The 20,678-nt window shown below is 40.0% G+C and overlaps 1 protein-coding gene across 4 annotated transcripts in view; it reads right to left on the bottom strand.

The window, feature by feature from the left end:
• Positions 1-17,316, bottom strand: part of GTF2H1 (general transcription factor IIH subunit 1) — a 39,462-nt gene extending 22,146 nt beyond the window's left edge. The window contains exons 1-8 of one of the 4 annotated variants that reach the window (XM_047690401.1): positions 17,197-17,316; positions 16,852-17,058; positions 7,916-8,088; positions 4,775-4,967; positions 3,909-4,071; positions 2,230-2,323; positions 418-567; positions 212-291 (exon numbers count right to left, since the gene is read on the bottom strand). In XM_047690401.1, the coding sequence (XP_047546357.1) occupies positions 212-291; positions 418-567; positions 2,230-2,323; positions 3,909-4,071; positions 4,775-4,967; positions 7,916-8,069 (834 nt within the window). In that variant the 5' untranslated portion in view covers positions 8,070-8,088; positions 16,852-17,058; positions 17,197-17,316. Of the gene's footprint in view, positions 1-211; positions 292-417; positions 568-2,229; positions 2,324-3,908; positions 4,072-4,774; positions 4,968-7,915; positions 8,102-16,851; positions 17,111-17,196 lie in introns of those variants that run through there. The other 3 variants (XM_047690403.1, XM_047690402.1, XM_047690404.1) reach the window with 3 other exon arrangements.
• Between the last annotated feature and the right edge of the window lie 3,362 nt (positions 17,317-20,678).

Here is a 20,678-nt window from a genome sequence, read left to right as displayed (position 1 = left end):
CTCCCTCTCCTTCTGCCCCTCCCCCGACTCATGCTCTCTCTGCCTTTCACTCAAATAAATAAAACCTTAAGAAATATATATGTTTTCTGTTTTTAATAGGCTCTATGCCCAGCATGGGGCTCAAACTCACAAACTCTAGATCAACAGTCGCATGCTCTACCAACTGAGCTAGCCAGGCACCCCTCTCAGAAATTCTTTTAATACCACTTACCTCATCTAATGATTTATCTTCCAAAGCTGTCAAATCAAGTAATGGGTTTTTTACTCCTAATGAAACCATTGTTTTTAACCCTAGAAAATGAATGAAATAAAAAGTTGGTCAAGTCTGGCCTTTTTTAGGAATAAAAAATTCACTAACAACATTATGACGAGAGAGCAGCAAATTAAATTTAATGTGTGTCAGGGATGAACAGTTACCTTTTTCATCTATTTTGGCACATTCTGCAAAGAGGTCCTTTGACCCTGTATTCAGCCGGTCCCTGTGAAAATAGTGGGACTGAAAGAAACGTGTCCAAAATTCCTTTTCTGTCATGTTGTGGGGAACATTTTCGGCATATTTCATTTTTACTGTAGAAAAAAACCGTAATAGTTACATACAGAATTTCCATTTCTTAAAATCTCTCAAGTTAGGGGCGCCTGGGTGGCTCAGTGGGTTAAGCCGCTGCCTTCGGCTCAGGTCATGATCTCAGGGTCCTGGGATCGAGTCCCACATCGGGCTCTCTGCTCAGCGAGAAGCCTGCTTCCCTCTCTCTCTCTCTCTGCCTGCCTCTCCGTCTACTTGTGATCTCTTTCTGTCAAATAAATAAATAAAATCTTTAAAAAAAAAAAATCTCTCAAGTTAACTGAAATAAAAACAACAGCAAGAACTAGACTGAACTGCTCAACTTCATATACTGTATATAATAATCCTACTGTAAATAAAATATGTAACTTGAGAGATTAGGTAATATACTACCTTTATGAATCTTAACAAATTACAAACAAAACCTTATCTTGCTCCAAGAGAACTAAAAGTTTCAAAGTTTTAGTAGAAGTACCAAGAATCAATACCCAACAGACTATCAGTTCAGCACATTCCAGAAGCTCACAGTCTAATCAGCAAAGAAGTTAAGAGCATGAGTCTCTTGAGCCAGAGAGCCCGAATTTAAAATTCTAGGCCTGCCACTTATCATCTGTATGATCTTGTGCAAATTACGTAATCTTTCTGTATTTTGATTTCCTCTTCTGTCATGTGAAGGTAATAAGAGCACCCACTTCATAGGGTGATTTGTAATGACTAAATGAGTTAATATAGATAAAGACCTTAAAATGGTGTCTGATATGTAATAAACGCTATATAATTATTACTATCAGAAAAATATGAAAATAATTACAATTTAGTAACTTTTTGAGGCAGACACAAGTTCCTACAGAAGCAAAGGGGAGGCTTGTACCTACCCAAAGAAGTCAGGATTTTATAGAGGTGGCAGTGGGGCAAATACTTAAGTCCTAAGGGTTCTCGATATATATTTCCAAAGAAGTAACAGAGAGCAGGAGTGAGGAAGTGTGGAGAGAGAACTGTTTAGTCAGCAGAATAATTGAAGTGGTGACTCTCAACCTTGGCTGCACAGCATAAATGAGTAAGGCTGGGATCAAGTCATTTATATTTTTAGGATGGTTTCTGCAAGGGTTAGGATAAGTGTGTTAGAAAGGTCACTCTGGAGGCAGCCTAAAGGATGATCTGAATTACAGCAGGAGAAACTCATTTATTGATGCCTCTGGAGCAGATCATTTTGTGCAGGTATACTAAAGGGTAAATAAAGTTTAAGAGCCGCTGATGGAAGAATGGGAAAGTCATCATACTAATGTAACTGATGACAGCACATCATATACTGACCCATTAGTAACTACCATATGTTTTCACGTATTTTATTGCACTTCATCAGGAATAAAAGGTAAAGCTTTTTGTTTTTCACTGATGTATTACTGAATTCATCCAAAGAAATATTTTTCTTTCTTTTTAAAGATTTTATTCATTTATTTGACAGAGAGAGATCACAAGTAGGTGGAGAGGCAGGCAGAGAGAGAGAGAGGGGTGGAAGCAGGCTCCCTGCCAAGGAAAGAGCCCGATGCGGAACTCAATCCCAGGACCCTGAGATCATGACTTAAGCCAAAGGTAGAGGCTTAACCCACTGAGCCACCCAGGTGCCTGAAATATTTCAACTATATGGAAAAATGGATTCTTTTTACCTGCTGGATAGGTCCTAAATATGGACTCAATGATATCAGAAGTTAAATTGTATCTCAGACCATTGCATCCATCCGTTTGGGGCCGGACATCAGCCTAAAATAAAGACCACACATATATGTTCATTAGAATATTGAGGGAAGATGTGTAAGCTCATAATAGACACTGGACAAAGGTGGCAAAACAGACTTTCTGAATAAACTAGAGACAGAAATTAAGTTCCTCACTCTTAACTGTTGGCATTGGGAGAGGACTCAAAGAAACCTGGCTTGGTTTCACACAATATTACTTCTGTGTAAAATCTGCTTCCTTGAAAATTCAACATAGTCAAACAGGTATTTTTAAGTGTGGCCAAAGGCAGACAGCTAGTGGAGCTTTACCATAATACTTGTAGAGTTACCAAAACAACTATAAACCTTGGTTACTAAATCAATATTATCTGACTGGTTTCTTTTTTTTTTTTTTTTTTTTTTTAAAGATTTTATTTTATTTATTTATTTGACAGAGAGAAATCACAAGTAAGCAGAGAGGCAGGCAGAGAGAGAGGAGGAAGCAGGCTCCCCGCTGAGCAGAAAGCCCGATGTGGGGCTCGAACCCAGGACCTGGGATCATGACCCGAGCCGAAGGCAGCGGCTCAACCCACTGAGCCACCCAGGCGCCCCTCTGACTGGTTTCTTTAGGAAAAGTCTTATTAATTCAATTCACTACTAAGCAACCAGGAAGAATCTAAATATATAACTGGTACTCAAGTTTTTGTTAAATGCATAAATACCGCTTTGGTTCCACCAGGGTATAAACTAAATGAATGTCACTTTCTAATTCTACAGGTAAGGTATTCCCAATTTTTCACTAAAATACATTTTATAAATCTTATTTCTTCTGTAATACATTTAACTCTGCATTACAAATACAGCAATCGTAAAGACACTTATCAGAAAGTTCTAAATTTAAAAGAAGTAGGGGCGCCTGGGTGGCTCAGTGGGTTAAGCCGCTGCCTTCGGCTCAGGTCATGATCCCAGGTCCTGGGTTCAAGCCCCACATCGGGCTTTCTGCTCAGCAGGGAGCCTGCTTCCTCCTCTCTCTCTGCCTGCCTCTCTGCCTACTTGTGATTTCTCTCTGTCAAATAAATAAATAAAATCTTTAAAAAAAAAAAATAAAAAATAAATTTAAAAGAATTAGGGGAAACAAGTATTAGTCCAGTTGCTAAAAGATTCTATTTAATTAAAGTCCATTTCATTTCCAGCATGTTAGGGAGAAGTCCCCAAACCAAAAAAGTACAGCTAGCAAAAAGTATCTATTTAAAAAATACTGCATTTATATATATTTTTTAATTTTTATTTATTTATTTGAGAGAGAGAGAATGAGAGAGCACAAGGAGGGGAACAGCAGAGGGAGAGGGAGAAGCAGACTTCCTGCCAAGCAGTGAGCCCAAGGTGAGACTCCATCCCAGGATCCTGAGATTATGACCTGAGCTGAAGGTAGCCACTTAACTGACTAAGCCACCCAAGGGTCCCAATATTGCATATATTTTTAAAATACTTTAGAAGAATACCATAGATAGCAAAGTAGCCACTGATTTACTTTAAGGAAATGCTAAGTTTTACAAAAGAAATGGCACTGTTAACACATATACCAGGACTTTTTTTTCTTTTCCCTTCAGAAATTTGGAAGGGTAACATACCAGAAATGCTGCAGAAATGCCAACATCTTGCTTATGATTGGATGTAGAACTCTCTGTTGCATTCACATTTAAACGATTGGCCCAGAATTCCTCAGCACTGATCACTTGACTCACAACAAGGTCTTTATAAAGCTGAAACAAAACAGGATCTTCTTGCAGCATTCTGGTGATAGAATATATTGAATATATTGAACTTCTAGAATAAAACGCTATTTATGTAACACTTTAAAAAGACCTTAAGAACATGAAACCCTGAGACACTCAACCTTTTATGAGGCTAGAGCAGCAGAGGTCATTTAGTTCATTTGTTAGTAATTAAAAGAAAAAACATTTTTGGAGGAACAAATGAAGATAAATGGAAGTCTGAAGAAGCAAAGACTAAACTCTTTGAGGGTACAGATTTGGTGTTATTCATCTATCTAGTGACAGCAAGATCACCATGTATTTGTCTGTACTGTATTCTCTTTCACAAATGAAGGTGAAAGGGGAGAGAGGAGGTATGGTTGAGATTTTCCGGCTACCAATTTCTCACGGATAAGCACTTGGGAGACTTAAGCATGGATGGCCTGCAAGATACTGGCGATGGAATCATTGGTCTTATCAGAAACTCATTATTTTATATGCATTTTCAACTTTTTTTACAATGTGATTTCTCTCAGGTTTCTCATTCACAAACACACTTCTAATGGTTTCATGTCATCTTTGTGACAGAGAACTGGGAGAAGGAATAAAAGGACCTTATCACCTTTGAGTCTCAGTTGTGTTCCCTGTCAGATGTTAGCCTTGAGGCAGTTAAATTACTTAATGCAGCACAAGGGATAAGAAATAACAAGCTGTTACATGTCTTTATTCTTTTCCCCCTTCACCTGTTCTTCTCTTCCAGCTCTTTATTTGCTTTCCTCTTGAATTTGGGCAGCAGCTGCTGAAGAAGGTCTTTTACTGCATCTCGCTCTTTGACGGCTGTGCTTTCATTGGAAAAATGGAAGTTAGTTGTGTCCCCTGCATGCAACACCAGCTGAAGCTGAATTTTAGCTTTTCCTTCTGGACTGATTTTCTGGCCTAAAAAGAAGCATGAGACAAATTAGATGAGGACATCCACACTGGAAACTGTCCTACAATAGGCTACTTCTCCTCCCAAGAAGATTCAGAATTCCTTTGGGCTTTAGCTGCCCTGTTCCAATCTTAATGCTTTTGCAGAAATACCCTCTTCTCAAATAATCCCATATAATCAGAGCACAGTTTAACAACTGCACTGCTAACACTCTGCTTCCTTCTTCAGTATCCTCTTTGTGTGGCACTTCTCACCCACTGCCTCCACCTCAAGATACTATAGGGCTTTTGTTTCCATTCAACCGGGGCAGATCTCTAAATAGCCAACTAGGAGTCCTGAACCCACTCTGAACATCTGACACCAAAAAACATCATCATTAATAAAAATGATCTGTCATAATTTAAAAAACTCCAAAACACACCCTTCTCCCTCACTGCCAAGAATACATAATTTTACATTTGAGAGATGTGGTGTCACCACTTCAACCAAGTGATGAAACTTAGTCTCGTCCAAAGTGGGTGTCACAACCTCACACTATTGGCTTTCTGAGGGGATAGAATAGTAAGTAAACACCACCACCCATGTGTTGTTCTTGCTGTGAGGGTTTAATCTGAGTACAATCAAGCCTGTAGACGTAATTTTCAGTTTCTGAGAAATACAGGCCTACACAAATAAAGAAAACCTTGAGACAAGCAAACAATCAGAATATATGTGACAAGCCTATAAAGACTGAAGAGACTACAACTCCATCTGTGAAGTTAGACTGGTTAAAAAAAAAAAAAATCAATGCTACAGAAAACATTGGGACAACTAGGGAAATGTAACAGTGTTCTGGATATTCTACAATTAAAAATTTCTTGGTGTGAAAATATTACCGAGCAAAGTGTATGCACACAGAATCTTAAGTGGGACATATCGTATAGGTATGCACTGTGCCATTCTCAAAATTTTTCCTTAACTTTGAAACTTTTCATAATAAGCTGAGGCTGGGAATGTCAAAATACACCAACATAATGGAGAAATTGTACTTCTGAACTAGTGGGCCTCATGGCAATAATAGAGCTTGTCTCTGTCAGAGGAAGAGAGAGAGATGGAGGGGCTTGGTCCCATGAAATTGGAGACTCTTGGAAGTGTGAAACAAGCTCCCTAGAGCTCACAAGCCAAACCACCTATCTCCTAAACAAACTTTTTCAATAAAGATGCAGCTTCCAGACCCAACAGTTTGGATAAAATATCTTAAAACCAAAACCAGCAATACAGGGCAATTTATACTGTCAGCCAGCCTACTCCAGTGTTCTATTCTGTTTCTCCAAAACTACCACCCCTTTCTAAGCATCTTTTCTCAGTCATTGCTTTATCCTTTCACCATCTTACACTTCGCCTCTGAAAGGTGTACTTCTGAATTGGCTTTTATTTGTTTAAGATTTTATTTATTTGAAAGAGAGAAAGAGAGAACACATGTAGAGGGAGCAGCAGGCAGAGGGAGAGGGAGAAGCAGGCTCCCTGCTGAGCAGGGACCCCAGTGTGGGGCTTGATCCCAGAACCCAGAATCATGATCTGAGCTGAAGGCAACTTATCTGACTGAGCCACCCAGGTGCCCCCTTAAGTTTTTTAATTAGGTTACTTAACTGCTGATTTTCACCTTAGTAATTTACTACTGGTAACTTTCAGTGGATTCTTTCAGAAATGGGTATTATTTCAAATATTCAACTTAAAACAAAAACTGATCTGGGGCAGATGTAGATTTGGGTTTGTGCTCTCATTCTCAATAACAGAAAAATTGTTGAGAAATAGGAAAAGCATATATTCTTTATTGTATGTTGTGGGTACCACAATGAGTGTGTGTTTTGCAGAGCTACAGGATCAGCTTCCTGTTTAAGAGAAATGCTAATAGAGGCAGTTCCTAATTTATGAGTTTCTTCTGGTACAAATTTTAGTTTGTAAGAATACTAGGAGGAACTTGGTGAGGCACTTTTCCACAGAATTTTGAAAGGAGGTAGTATTATCAGAATAGTGGACAAAACACCAGCTAGCTTAGGCAATACCTAACTATGATGAATTTTAAATAGTATTTCCTTTTGAAAGTTAAAAATCTAAGTTGTTTCAGTGGAGACAGAGAAAATCTTGGTCATTTCCAGCAGCAAGTGGAGGTAAGTTCTTAGGGCCACTGTTCACACACAAAGAACATTTATAAATTGAGCCCTTGAATGTGTAAGGTTGACTATTTTTTGAGGTGTCATGTTCCTTGAAATCTACACAGGATTTTATCTAGGGGAAGAATTTTATATCCAGGAAAAAAAATGAATTTGCATTAATGGTTATAGTTCAGATACCACAATTTGCTAAGGATACTCTCTGTATATCTCCTATGTCCAATAAAAAAGTGAGTCTAAAAAAAAAAAAAAGTGAGTCTATCTTTTCAACAGATGGTGGCCACATAACCAAAGATTAGACAACTTGCTTAAATGATACAATTTTATTAAAGGGCAATCTGCCATAATCCATCATTTTAACGCATTTAAATGCATGAACCATCTGAACCAGTAAATCTACCTCAGGATGTACCTCACACATACAACTTCACAAAGATATTAGCCCACAGAACTATGCTGCAGTACTGTTTGCATTAAAAGAATCGTGGAAACTTCCTAGCTGTCCTTCAACAGAAAATTAATTAAATATATGACTATGTCCGTTTAGTGGGCTATTATGCAACTCCTAAAAGAAGGTTCACGTGGAGATCTTTACATGACGTAGATTTACATACATAAAACTATACAAACTCCATTATTAATCACAGGTTACAGAATAACATATATTCAGGGAACCCACTTTATATATACTTCAATATGTTTTTTTTTGAAACTATAATGAAAAACCCCACAAAGACGGTATGAGCAATCTTTTTATAAAAGACTAACAAATCTTCCATCAGACCTTAGTATAGCTGACTTACATTTAATATCTGCATACATATGGCTGATTGTAAATCTATCTTTGCCTTCAGGTGCCCAAGCGATTCTTTCTGCCATGAGGTATAAAGCTCCATCCTGCTTCTTCTGACGCACCTTCTTCACAATCAGCAAAACTTCTTCAGATGAAGTTGCCATGATGCCTAGAAAGTGCTAACCGAGACAAAAGACTTCACATCTCAATTAAGATTAGATCTGTTGACTTCTGGAGTCCTTTCCAAATCTAAACCTAAACTAATAATGAGAAGGAAAAAAGTCCCTGATTGAAAGTTGAAGATAAAGTTGTATGGCATTATTTATTAAAATCAAATTTAACCACTGATATCATAGGTGTGAATTTACACAACACAGTTTATGACACTCGGAAGTTCTTAAACCATTTCTACATATTCTATTCAGACTATTTTATTTATTTTTTTTTTTAATTTTTTTTAAGATCTATTTATTTATTTGACAGACAGAAATCACAAGGAGGCAGAGAGGCAGGCAGAGAGAGAGGAGGAAGCAGGCTCCCCGCGGAGCAGAGAGCCCGATGCGGGACTCGATCCCAGGACCCTGAGACCATGACCCGAGCCGAAGGCAGAGGCTTTAACCCACTGAGCCACCCAGGCGCCCTATTCAGACTATTTTATATTTTACTTTTAGTTCCCCCATAATATTCCTAAGTTTTAAATGTATGATTTGACTACAGATATGCTGGTCTTTTATCTAATCTATATCTAGAATTAGAACCCTACTGAACTTTAGTTCAATTTTGTTTCAGCTGAAACAAGTAAGTGCCACAGGGTCTGTGTGATCTTCCCAGAACCACTCTCAGAGCTGATAGCACACCCACATTTCCTGATTCCTGGTCTAAGTTTCTTCCTGTGTGCTTTAAAACAAAACTTTTAACCCTTAACATTTCAGATGCTATTTCACCGATCTTTTAACAAGCAAATGTCTTCAACTGTTCTCCAGGCTTGGGCTGAAAATTCACGTGTATATAGCTAATTCATTACCTAGGAAACAGCTTTTAGTCTCCCTACCTCTACCCCTTCCTTCCCAGTCCCGGGAATCTTAAAGATTCAACCCAAATCCTAGCGGCTTGGCTGTAGCTAGGCTAGGCTGGAAAGGAATGTGAGGCTGTATGGGCTTAACAGGAAAGAAGCCATGATCTATGGCAATGTCTCTCATGGGCCGAGATGGGGAAAGTGATAGCACAAATGCCCCATATATGTCATTTCTGGTGAAGTTATGACTTTAAGTTTTAATTTCCAAAGAAATGATTTAAAGTTACTTCTTCAGGGATAGCTTAAAATACAATTTCAGAGAAATTAATGTATCTAGGTCTAAAAATTAAATTTGCCATGAGCAAACAAGCGAAACTTTAAAGAAACCCTTTTCCTGGAAGTTAAAACAATTAGGAACAATGAAATACTGAATCTGCCATTAGTTATTCAAATAATTGAGGAACACTTCTATTTGGACATAGTCGGAAAGTAAGCATCAGGAAGAGTAGCAGGCTTTAAAAAAAAAAAAGGAAAAAAAAAATGGAAATCACCGATTCTTCCATTACCTCTTAGGATCAATGAAAAATATGACTGGATTAAAAACACTTTAATTGTAGTTGACACATGGTATTACATTAGTTTCACATATATATGTATAATATAGTAATCTGACAAGTTATGCCCACAACTGTAGCTACAATCAAAAAATTCACTCAAGCAGTAATTTAGAAATAAAAAATACAAGTGAAAAGTGAAATCTTAATTTCTCTGAAGTTAATTTTCTGAATTTTGAGTAGCCAAATATTACCAGGCTACTCTACCTGAGGAATAGGAAGAAAAAAGGGTCAATGTGTTGGGACGCCTGGGTGGCTCAGTTGGTTAAGCAGCTGCCTTTGGCTCAGGTCATGATCCCAGCGTCCTGGGATCGAGTCCCACATCGGGCTCCTTGCTTGGCAGGGAGCCTGCTTCTCCCTCTGCCTCTGCCTGCCATTCTGCCTGTGCTCGCTCTCTCTCCCTCTCTCTCTGACAAATAAATAAATAAAATCTTAAAAAAAAAAAAAAAAAGGGTCAATGTGAATACTTATCATTCAATAAATTTGTTCTGACCCAACAAGTTTAGGGTTATCCAAAGATGAATGTGTGACAATAATGATTTCTGCCTTTTTTTTTTTTTTAAGATTTTATTTATTTACTTGACAGAGATCACAAGTAGGCAGAGAGGCAGGCAGAGAGAGAGAAGGAAGCACACTCTCAAGCAGAGAGCCCAATTCGGGGCTCGATCCCAGGACCCTGAGATCATGACCTGAGCTGAAGGCAGAGGCTTAACCCACTACACCACCCAGGTGCCCCATGATTTTTGCTTCCAAAGAGCTTCCAGTCAGTGAGTAAGATATGTATCAGTGTATACAAATTAGAATGTGTGAAGTTCCTAAAAGGAGATAAAAAAAAAATGTTCTGAATTACGACTCAGAGGCCATTTCCTCATAGAGGAGGTTTTGCCAAAGGTTTGTCATAGATTTTTTTTTAGTGCGATTAAAAAAATTCAGGTATAAAGATACAAATGTAGTGATCCAAAGGGGCACGTGCACCCAAATGTTTATAGCAGCAATGTCCACAATAGTCAAACTATGAAAGAACCTAGATGTCCATCAACAGATGAAGCGATAAAGAAGATGTGGTGTGTACACACACACACACACACACACACACAGGAATACTATGCAGCCACCAAAAGAAATGAAATCTTGCCATTTGGAACAACGTGGATGGAACTAGAGGGTATTATGCTGAGCGAAATAAGTCAATCAGAGAAAGAAAATTATCATATGATCTCATTGATATGAGGAAGTTGAGAGGCAACATCAGGGGTTTGGGAGGTAGGAAAGGAATAAATGAAACAAGATGGGATCGGGAGGGAGACAAACCATAAGAGACTCATAATCTCACAAAATAAACTGAGGATTGCCGGGGGGAGGTGGGTAGGGAGAGGGTGACTGGGTTATGGACACTGGGGAGGGTATGTGCTATGGTGAGTGCTATGAAGTGTATAAACCTGGTGATTCATAGACCTGTACCCCTGGGGCAAATAATACATTGCATGTTAATAAAAAAATAAAAAATTTATTAAAAAATTTTCAGGTATAATTATCAAATCACCAAAATGTGTACATTTTAGGTGGTCTATTTGATGTATTTCAACAATTGTATACATGCATGTACCTTTACTCAAAACAAAACAGGGAATATTTCTGCCACCCCCCAAAATTCTCTCATGTTCCTTTCCATTCAATTCTCTTTCTCTCACCCTCCAACAACTATTTTCTGATTTCTATCACCACAGGTTAGTTTCTGTCTCTTCTAAGTTTTCGTACAAATGGAACCATGCACCATGTACTGTCTCTGACCTTTCACCTAACCTGTTTTTTGAAATGCACCACATTACTTCACCTATCAGTAGTTTGTTCTTTCTTATACCTATGTTAATCATGAGTTGGGTCTTAAATAAATCATGAGTTCAAGTCCCACGCTGGGTGCAGAGCTTACATTGAAAGAAAAAAAAGTACTCAATGCTTACTAACATGTGCCAGGCACTGGGCTAAGTTCTTTATAGGTATTATCTCATTCAGTCCCCAGTTAACAATCCCGAGGTAGGTTCTATTATTAGTTCTATTCTGCAGATAAAGGAAACTGGGTCTAAAAAAAATCAAGATGCTTTCCCAATGCATCAAGGAAGTAGCAGGTTTGAATCTGGGTCAGCCTGACCTTGGAGTTCCACCATGCTATTTTGCAAATATATGTAACTGGAGGGATATATACCCAACTTCATAGTGGTTACCTACTGGTGATGGAATTACAGACGACTTGAATGTTCTTTTTGTTTTCTGGATTATCTATAATAATACATTTTTTTTTCTTTTTCAAAGATTTTATTTATTTACTGACAGAGATCACAAGTAGGCAGAGAGGCAGGCAGAGAGAGAGGGGGAAGCAGGCTCCCTGCTGAGCAGAGAGCCAGATGCGGGGCTTGATCCCAGGACTCCGAGATCATGACCTGAGCCGAAGGCATCGGCTTAACCCACTGAGCCACCCAGGCGCCCCGAGAAAAATAGTTTTTAAGAAAGTCTTTCCAAGAGTTTATTCCCTATCAAACCAGAGGTTTATAAGGTAACATGGAAAAGTGTTAGTAGCGTTAGTGTAAGAAAACAATTGTTATTTTGAATATTTCTGTAATACATATCAATTGTTTCTTATTTACTTTAAAAATTTAATGTATAGGGGCGCCTGGGTGGCTCAGTGGATTATGCCTCTGCCTTCGGCTCAGGTCATGATCCGAGGGTCCTGGGATCAAGCCCCACATCGGGCTCTCTGCTCAGCAGGGAGCCTGCTTCCCCCCCCACCCCCGCCTCTCTGCCTACTTGTGATCCCTCTCTGTCAAATAAATAAATAAAATTTAAAAAAATATATGCATTGTTAACATTTAAAAAAACCTTAATGTATAAAGAAAAATTTATAACATTCATGAACTATTTAATACTTTAATATTAATTTTTATATTCATTACAATACAATTAATAATAAGTTTAAAAAGTCTGTACTATCAGAAGTTACACTGTATACTATACAAACCACATTTTAAGAAACATGAATCAAAATCTGAAAGATAGGAGGAGAAGCTTTATGGACAGGGGAAAGCAGACAATTGTAAGACAATTTTAAGTATGTCCATATATGGAAAAAAAGCAGTGAGCAAGGACAGCTAGCTGATAGAGCAAGTCTCCAATTAACTGAGCTTATAGGCACAAATAAAAAGTGCTAGCTTTGGAAAAGAACAGAAAAAACTTTTCTGAGACAAGAAGGTAAGAAAGAAAAGATGAATGAAGACAGAGAAACTGTAAAATGGAGAATAAATCAGGGGATGGAGAGAACCATTAGAGTCAGTCCCTAGCACGTAAAACCATTCATATTAAAATACATTTGGTGGGGTGCCAGGGTGGCTCAGTGGGTTAAAGCCTCTGCCTTCGGCTCAGGTCATGATCTCGGGGTCCTGGGATCGAGCCCCACATTGGGCTCTCTGCTCAGCAGGGAGCCTGCTTCTCCCTCTCTCCCTGCTGCCTCTCTGCCTACTTGTGATCTCTATCAAATAAATAAATAAAATCTTAAAAAATAAAATAAAATAAAATACATTTGGGAAAACATTCAAAATAAATCAGAGATAAGTAACTGAACATTGGGATGACTAGCCAATTGTCTCACAGCTAACTTGCTTGGCAAATTTCCTTGTTCATTTGTAGCACCTCTGTTAATTGCACAAGACCAGTTTTAGAAAGTTTAATAAAATTGGTGGGGATATCCTACAATGTCTTCTGTGATTTCCAGATTTTTCTTGAAGATGGCTCCTTCTCTTCTAGAGAGAAGCAAAAACTTCTTCCCAATAAACCTCTGTAAGATCCACAGAATGTATTATTTATGAAAAATATTGGTTAGCTCCATCTCAACAAATCAGCTTGAAGATCTAGCTTTACTTAAGAGATTATTTTTTTAGGGACACCTGGGTGGCTCAATCGGTTAAGCCTCTCCCTTCAGCTCAGGTCATGATCCCAGGATCCTGGGATCAAGTCCCACATCTGGCTCCTTGCTCAGCGGGGAGCCTGCTTCTTTCTCTGCCTCTACCTGCCACTCTGCCAGCTTGTGCTCTCTCCCTCTCTCTTGCTGACTTTAAAGATTTTATCTTTATTTATTAGAGTGAGATCGTGCAGTGGAGGGGAGTTAGGGGGCGAGGCAGAGTGGTAGAGGGGGAAGGACAGAGACAGCAGACTTCACTGAGCACAGAGCGGGTCTCGATCCCAGGATCCAGACGAAGATCATGACCTGGGCTGAAACCAAGACTTGGACATTCAATCAACTGAGCCACCCAGGTGCCCCTGCTTAAAAGATTATTTACTTTATGAAATTATCTGCCACAAGACTACTTTAAATAGCAAGATCCTCCAGTAAAGGGATTAATTCATTTGCAGTTAAATATTTGCTTGAAGTTAAATGTACATGCCTTGCTGAGCCTTTGCACATTCTCCTCCTTTCTTATCAACTGGCTTTTAATCATTTTTTTTGGTAGTTAGAGTACTAAGTTTCAAAATTACTAGACAAGACTTTCTGTTCTCTTGATAGCACTTATCCCAACTATAATTAATTTTTTTAAAGATTTTTATTTATTTATTTGACAGAGATCACAAGTAGGCAGAGAGGCAGGCAGAGAGAGAGGAGGAAGCAGGCTCCTTGCTGAGCAGAGACCCCGATGTGGGGCTCGATCCCAGGACCCTGGGATCATGACCTGAACCGAAGGCAGAGGCTTAACCCACTGAGCCATCCAGGCGCCCCTATAATTAATTTCTAAAGTAATTCTTTTAATGCTTGTCTCCCCTGACAGACTACAAGCTTCATAAAGGGAAGAGGATGCATGTAATCACTGCAGTACAGCACCCAGCCACCTATTCGGCCTACATGAAGAGTCCAATAAATATCTCTGATGTCAACTTAAAGTCCTTCTTGTTAAAAGAACACTACCTTGGGGGTGCCTGGGTGGCTTAAAGTGGGTTAAAGCCTCTGCCTTCAGCTCAGGTCATGATCCCGGGGTCCTGGGATGGAGCCCCACATCGGGCTCTCTGCTCACCGGGGAGCCTGCTTCCTCCTCTCTCTCTGCCTACTTGAGATCTCTGTCAAATAAATAAATAAAATCTTAAAAAAAAAAAAGAACACCAGCTTAGTAAGATACATAAGACACCTTTACACATATGTCCTTGGCTAACCTCCAGGAAGCATTATAGCTCTTTACTCAGAGATTACAGTATCATTCCTCAGAGATCCCAATAACTGGCTTATAAGGAAACAGGGATAGGAAAAATTTGAAACTGATCAACAGAAACCTTTAGATTACATCTCTTTCTAATGTGCAGAGATAAATGGGGCAGAAACAAGGACAACAGGTGAAATATAAACTCTGTATCAGCTTCTAAAGGAGAATTATTATTAGAGAGAGCTGCTGTATCTGCCAGCATACAAAATGGAGATCTGGAATGCTGCTTGCTATGAGGCAATCCAAAAAAATTTTAACAATTCAGCATTACAGGGAACAAGACCTCGGAAGTATGTAAAAAGCGAACAAAATTGACCATTTTAATGAAAGTTACACACACAATGAAGCTATTAAGGGGAATAACTGATGTAGCAATTTTGAGACCAAGCACTTTTTCATTTTACAGCAGTGCAGGGAGAGGCAGGAGGAGGAAAATGCGACAGAGACCAAGACAGAATGAAATGTATGCTCATATTCACTAATAAATACTGCATGCTGACAAGAGTACTACATCAAAATTGAGAGAGCAATCAGCTGGTAATCAAAGTGGGGAAGGGAGAGATATTACTTATTAGTTGGATGCCTGATACTGCCACACTGAAGACAGGCTAAGAGAGAAAAGAGGAAGGGCATAAGACACCTCTAGTAGCCATATCCAGAAGGTACAAATAGTGGTCAAAATGCTAGGAAAGCTCAGTCTGGTATTAGGGGGGAAAAACCCCAGCAGCACAGAAAAGCAAGGCTAAAAGGCGGAAAGATAAACCAGCAGGCAGAAGATAAATGCCTCCATGCAGAAAGCCAATCATTTGGTTTATTAAACAGATTCCTCTCTGCACCAATATTCCTAGTATTTTTAAAAAGCTCTCCCTGCATTTCCATGGCTAATTTACATTTGCACGACTCTATGTATATAATATCACCTAAGAGAAACTCACACTTTTAATCTGCTGCACTGCTAAATGTCTGCTGAGTAAGGGCAAAAAAACCAGGTTTAATGGCCTCAAATTCTCTCTCCCTCCTTCCCAAATGAGGGATTTAGGTCTGTTAAAAGGTACAAAGTTCTCTCCAGAGCCCAGTCCTTCTATAAGCCATAGCCCTGATACTGGAGATTATCTTCCCTTCTGGTGTGACTTCTCCATCTCATTTGCTGTAGTTTTGACTTTAAAATCCATTTTAGGGTTGGCAATTTTGGCTTATTTACCAAAGCTCAGTTAAGTGGTTTTCAAACTCTTCCAAGAGGGGAAGCCGACTGGGTGGGGCTTAGCCATCCCAAATCCAATTCCACCATGGAATGCTGTTTTGTATACTGGAGTTCGCAGTAAGAATTCATGGAGAGAAACTTCCACTCCTTCATGGAATTAATACTTACTTCAAGGTGTAGTTCAAACCACTGAGTTTTTTTGTATGTTTTTTTAAAATTCGGTCTTCTAATAGGCAAAAAGGGTAAGTTTTTTTCTCTCCCCCGCCCCCCCACTTACTGCCAAAATGAGCGTTTAAGAGTCAACTGAATATACTCCCTTAGTTAATTTTGTCTCTGAGAACATTGGGGAATTTATAAAAATAATTATACATTTCTATGGGTTGGTGCTCTATTTTTCATCATTACAAGACAATCAGATTGGGAACAGACCAAAACTCGTCGAGTGGATTGGCACACGTGTTAAGAAGGTTTTAAGAAGCGGTAGGACTGACAGGTGAAGCAAAAGGTGTGCGGACACTACGGTCAAAGCAACAGAAACTGAAAGACTTAACAGCACATTTCCTAACGGAAAGGGATCCTCTGTCAGGAAGAGGCCTCCACGTCCTTCATTCTCCGGAGCCAAGTCTGATCCTGGCTTTCAGTAAATCTTCGAGTCCCTTACTCTTAGTAATGGGGCAGACTTCCTACAAGCCAGCAGATTAGGGGTCGCCTATCCCCCGCTTCAGGACAATAGAGGGCTAGCGAGATGCCAGGCTTAGGAGTCGTGGGGACGGCAATAGGGACACAGGGAAAAGGAGCAGAATCCACGCCGTCCTGCGGCCCCCGGGCCTGTCAGCTCCTCACCCACCCACCCACCCCCATTCTTCGGTCTAAACTTACCAGGTGGAAGCTACGGCCTTGGGCAGGGAATAAAGTAACTGGGCTGAGTCGGGTCGAGTTCCGCTGCGCTTCTTAGAGACGCTGCCGGGAAGACGCTGAAACCCAGTAGCCACCGCCGTCGCCACCGCCTCTGTTACTGGGGGGTCTCGCCTCCATCGCTGGCTGCGAGGACTCTGAGGGCACGTGACCGGAAGTACCAAGGCGGGCCTGCCGGGCACGTGACCCAGAGCGCGGCCGCCATGACACCTTCCGCTAGTTCCCTCCCTCCCCCGCCGGTTCCCGCCTGTTTCATTTCCTTTCGCGGGTCTCAAGCTGTGAAAAGTCCCGGGATCCTGGCTGGCTCACCCCTTTAGCCTAAACGTCCTCCGGTCCCCGTTGGCGCTGCGTCTTCGGCCGGCAGCAATCCGTGAACTGCAGGCCGCAGAGAGCGTAATTGCGACCGCGGCCGGAGGGGGAGGGACCACGCGCAAGCAGGGGCGTAACCCGTCACGTGACAAGGAAGTACCGTTAATAGCGTTGTCCCCGCGGTCTCGGCGCTTGTGGATGACGTAAACCGGGGCCGGGAAGTGCTGAAGGGGAGAAAGACTCACAGGTGTCGCTCTTAGTTGCTTGTGGAGTGTCTGTACCGCTTTTAGTTGCTCGGTGAGTGTCACGGCGGCTGGCCGTGAGAGAGGGTCTGATTCACTGAGAATTGGGGGCTACCGGCCTAAAGATGAAGCGGGGCTGAGCGGGGCTGCTGGTCTGTCAACCTTGCTTTGGAAAAATTGGTTGCCGATGCTTCTCTCCTGGAGAAATTTGAATATAGTATTAAAGACATCGCTGCCAGAAAGTTATTGGTTCCGCTAGAAAGCTTCTTGTGCGTAGGGACCGTGTGCAGCGGTGGGTACAAAGCCATATTACAACCTAAAATACCATCTGATGTGTTTCTGAAGCGGCCATGTCACACTTTTGACTCAACTAAAACCCAAAGACATTTTCACATAAAATGAATATAATCTTCCTACTCCGTCCTCTTCAGCGTGACCGACTGCCAGGGTACAAAGCGCGCCGAATGCATGATGCATTTATGAGTGAGTCTCCATTTCTCTGACGAGTTTCTCTGAGGAATTCTCGGATTATTACGTCTTGGGTAGAACGATCCTGTTGTGGAATGGTGGAATCTCCTGTTACTCTTAGCATAGTATCTGTAATTTTTGCTTGCTTCCTTCTCTTTTCCTCCTCCTTCCACGTAGCTAGTGGGGGAAAGAGAACGCTGTTGTTTTCTTTTGATGTGTGAGCAGCAAACACTGGTCCATTGGTAGAGTAAGTATTAGGGTGATGAGAAAAACCTTTTCTTAATCCTACTACTTGTTTATGTTACCATCAAGTTATGCGTGGACATGGAAAAATGATTATTCGATTTGAACTCAGGAGAACTGGATTGTAGTCTCTGCTCTGGCTTAGCAGAGTTCTGTAACCTTGGGCAAGCCAACCCTTAAGATTGTTGCACTGACTTTGGTAAGCATTTATAGCCACCGTCTATTTGTTTAGGTGTGTTTTTTTTTGTTTTTTGTTTTTTGTTTTTTTTTTTTTTTTGCTAAGCTAGAGGTGTGCAGGCTTAACAAGTAATATTTAAACTCAGCTTCGCAGAAAGGGTTTTGTTAGATGGATGAAGGATCAAAAAAGAGTATCTATTAAACCATGGAGGCACCAAAAGTTTATACAGTGAAAGAGAGACAAAAGATAATCTTGGTATAGTTGGAAAATGGTATAAAGTGGAAGATGAGGCTGGAAAAAGAAGTAAGAATGACATAATAGATTATGTAAGAAGGGGAACCTTTGAAGATTTGTACAGAGATTTCTTTTTAAAAGTATGTATTTGGGGCGCCTGGGTAGCTCTGATGGTTAAGCTCTGATGGTCTTCCTGTGGTTCAGGACATGATCTTAGGGACTTAAGATCAAGCTTCACATCGGGCTCTCTACTCAGCGGCGAGTCTCTGCTTCTCCTTCTCCCTCTCCAATCGCTCTCACTTTCCCGCTCTCAAATAAATAAAATCTTGAAAAAAAAAAAAAGTATGTACTTAAAGGGGCTCCTGGGTGGTTCAGTTGAGCTTCTGACTGTTAATTTGGGCTCAGATCATGATCTCAGGGTGGCGGGATCGAGCCCCCAGTTGGGTTGAGCGCAGAGTCAGCTTGAGATTCTCTCCTCCTTCTAAAACCTCCCCCACCCCATGCTCTCGCGCGCTCTCTCTCAAGTAAATAAACCCCATGTACTCAGAACCGATCTTTAACAATCGTCAACATCGTGCTATTGTTTTTACAGAGAATTTAAATGTGTGAGTACTTTTTATATTCATTGTCACGTTTGATTAATAGCAAATTTCAGGTTGAGTTCAGTTCTATTGTATATAAATACTAGGTAGGAAGATTATATTCATTTTATGTGAAAATGTCTTTGGGTTTTAGTTGAGTCAAAAGTGTGACATGGCCGCTTCAGAAACACATCAGATGGTATTTTAGGTTGTAATATAGAAACCTAGTGTCCAGATCCAGGAGGTTACTGTTTCTATTCTATTCTGTGTTATCCAGCTACTTAAGGAATATTATGTTCTATTCTAGGTACCATATTTTCAGGCAAACCTATCTCCTGTGTAGAAGATTGACAAGAATAGAGAGGAATTTGGAAATTGTCATGCTAGAAATGATTGAAGAATTGGGAATGTTAAATTTTTAGAAGACCTAAAAAAAAAATTTTTTTTAGAAGACCTAATAACACTTTTCAGATACTGAAGGGTTGTTTTGGAGGAAGTAAATTTGCTCCCTTAAACTGTAGAAGACACAATTAGAAATAATTAGTAAAAGCTCTAAGTAATAAGATTTAAATATTAAAAGAAAATTAGCACAAAGAAGTATAAATTTGGAGTTGGCTTACCACCATCACCCTGCAACTTTTCTTGAGAACTAACATAGCTTTTGCTGTTTCTTTTTCATTCTCATTTCCCATTAGATCTTTTTTTTTTTTTTTTTTTTTTAGAAAAACAGGAACTTCCTAGGTTCTTTTTTACCTCATTAAATTATAACTTGTAGGACACTGAGATCAAGGCCAAATGGCCTATCCACCTCAGAGCTTAGGATAACAAACAGACGAGATAGATACTGTGGGCTTGATGTCATTCCTCTCTATCTTCTTTAGGATTTTATACTATGGTTTTGTTTTTTTCTTGTATCTTCAGTACTTCTCATTCTAAAGACTCTAACCTACTACTTACAAATCATTTGAGTCTTTCCTGCTCAGAAAGTAAAGAGAGGTTGGGGTGCCTGGGTGGCTCCATTGGTTACATGTCGGACTCTTGATTTCAGCTCAGGTCACAGCTTCAGGGGTTTGGGCTCGTGCCCCACCTCCACTGGCTCCTCACTCAGCAGGGACTCTGCTTGAAGAGTCCCTTAGCCTCTCTCCACTTTCAAATTAGTCTTAAAAAAAAAAAAAAGTCAAGAAAAGTTTTCTTTTCCACCAGATTTCTTGAATAATTGGAAGGCCTTATCTTTACTTCCTTACCACTCAATATTTTTCTCAAGTCTTTGTTTTCTAGTGTGTGCCACAGCACTTCACAGAAGTTGTGATTGCCTAACACTAAATCCTTCGGTTCCTTTCTGTTGCCTCTCAAAATTTCTTCAGGTTCCTTTGTTTGAAAGTCAAAAGCATTTCATACCTTGTGCTGAATTACTCTTCTGTTTTTATCTTTCATTAATCCATTTGTATCCTGTGTTTCAACCAAAGACTAAATGTGTCTCCAAATGTATCCTCTATATTTTTGCTTATTGCTGCCATTTTCCTTCTGATAAAATTC

This window comes from Lutra lutra, chromosome 10, assembly GCF_902655055.1.
Source record: "Lutra lutra chromosome 10, mLutLut1.2, whole genome shotgun sequence".
NCBI classification, from domain to species: domain Eukaryota; kingdom Metazoa; phylum Chordata; class Mammalia; order Carnivora; family Mustelidae; genus Lutra; species Lutra lutra.
This window is presented reverse-complemented; position numbering and strand designations above follow the sequence as displayed.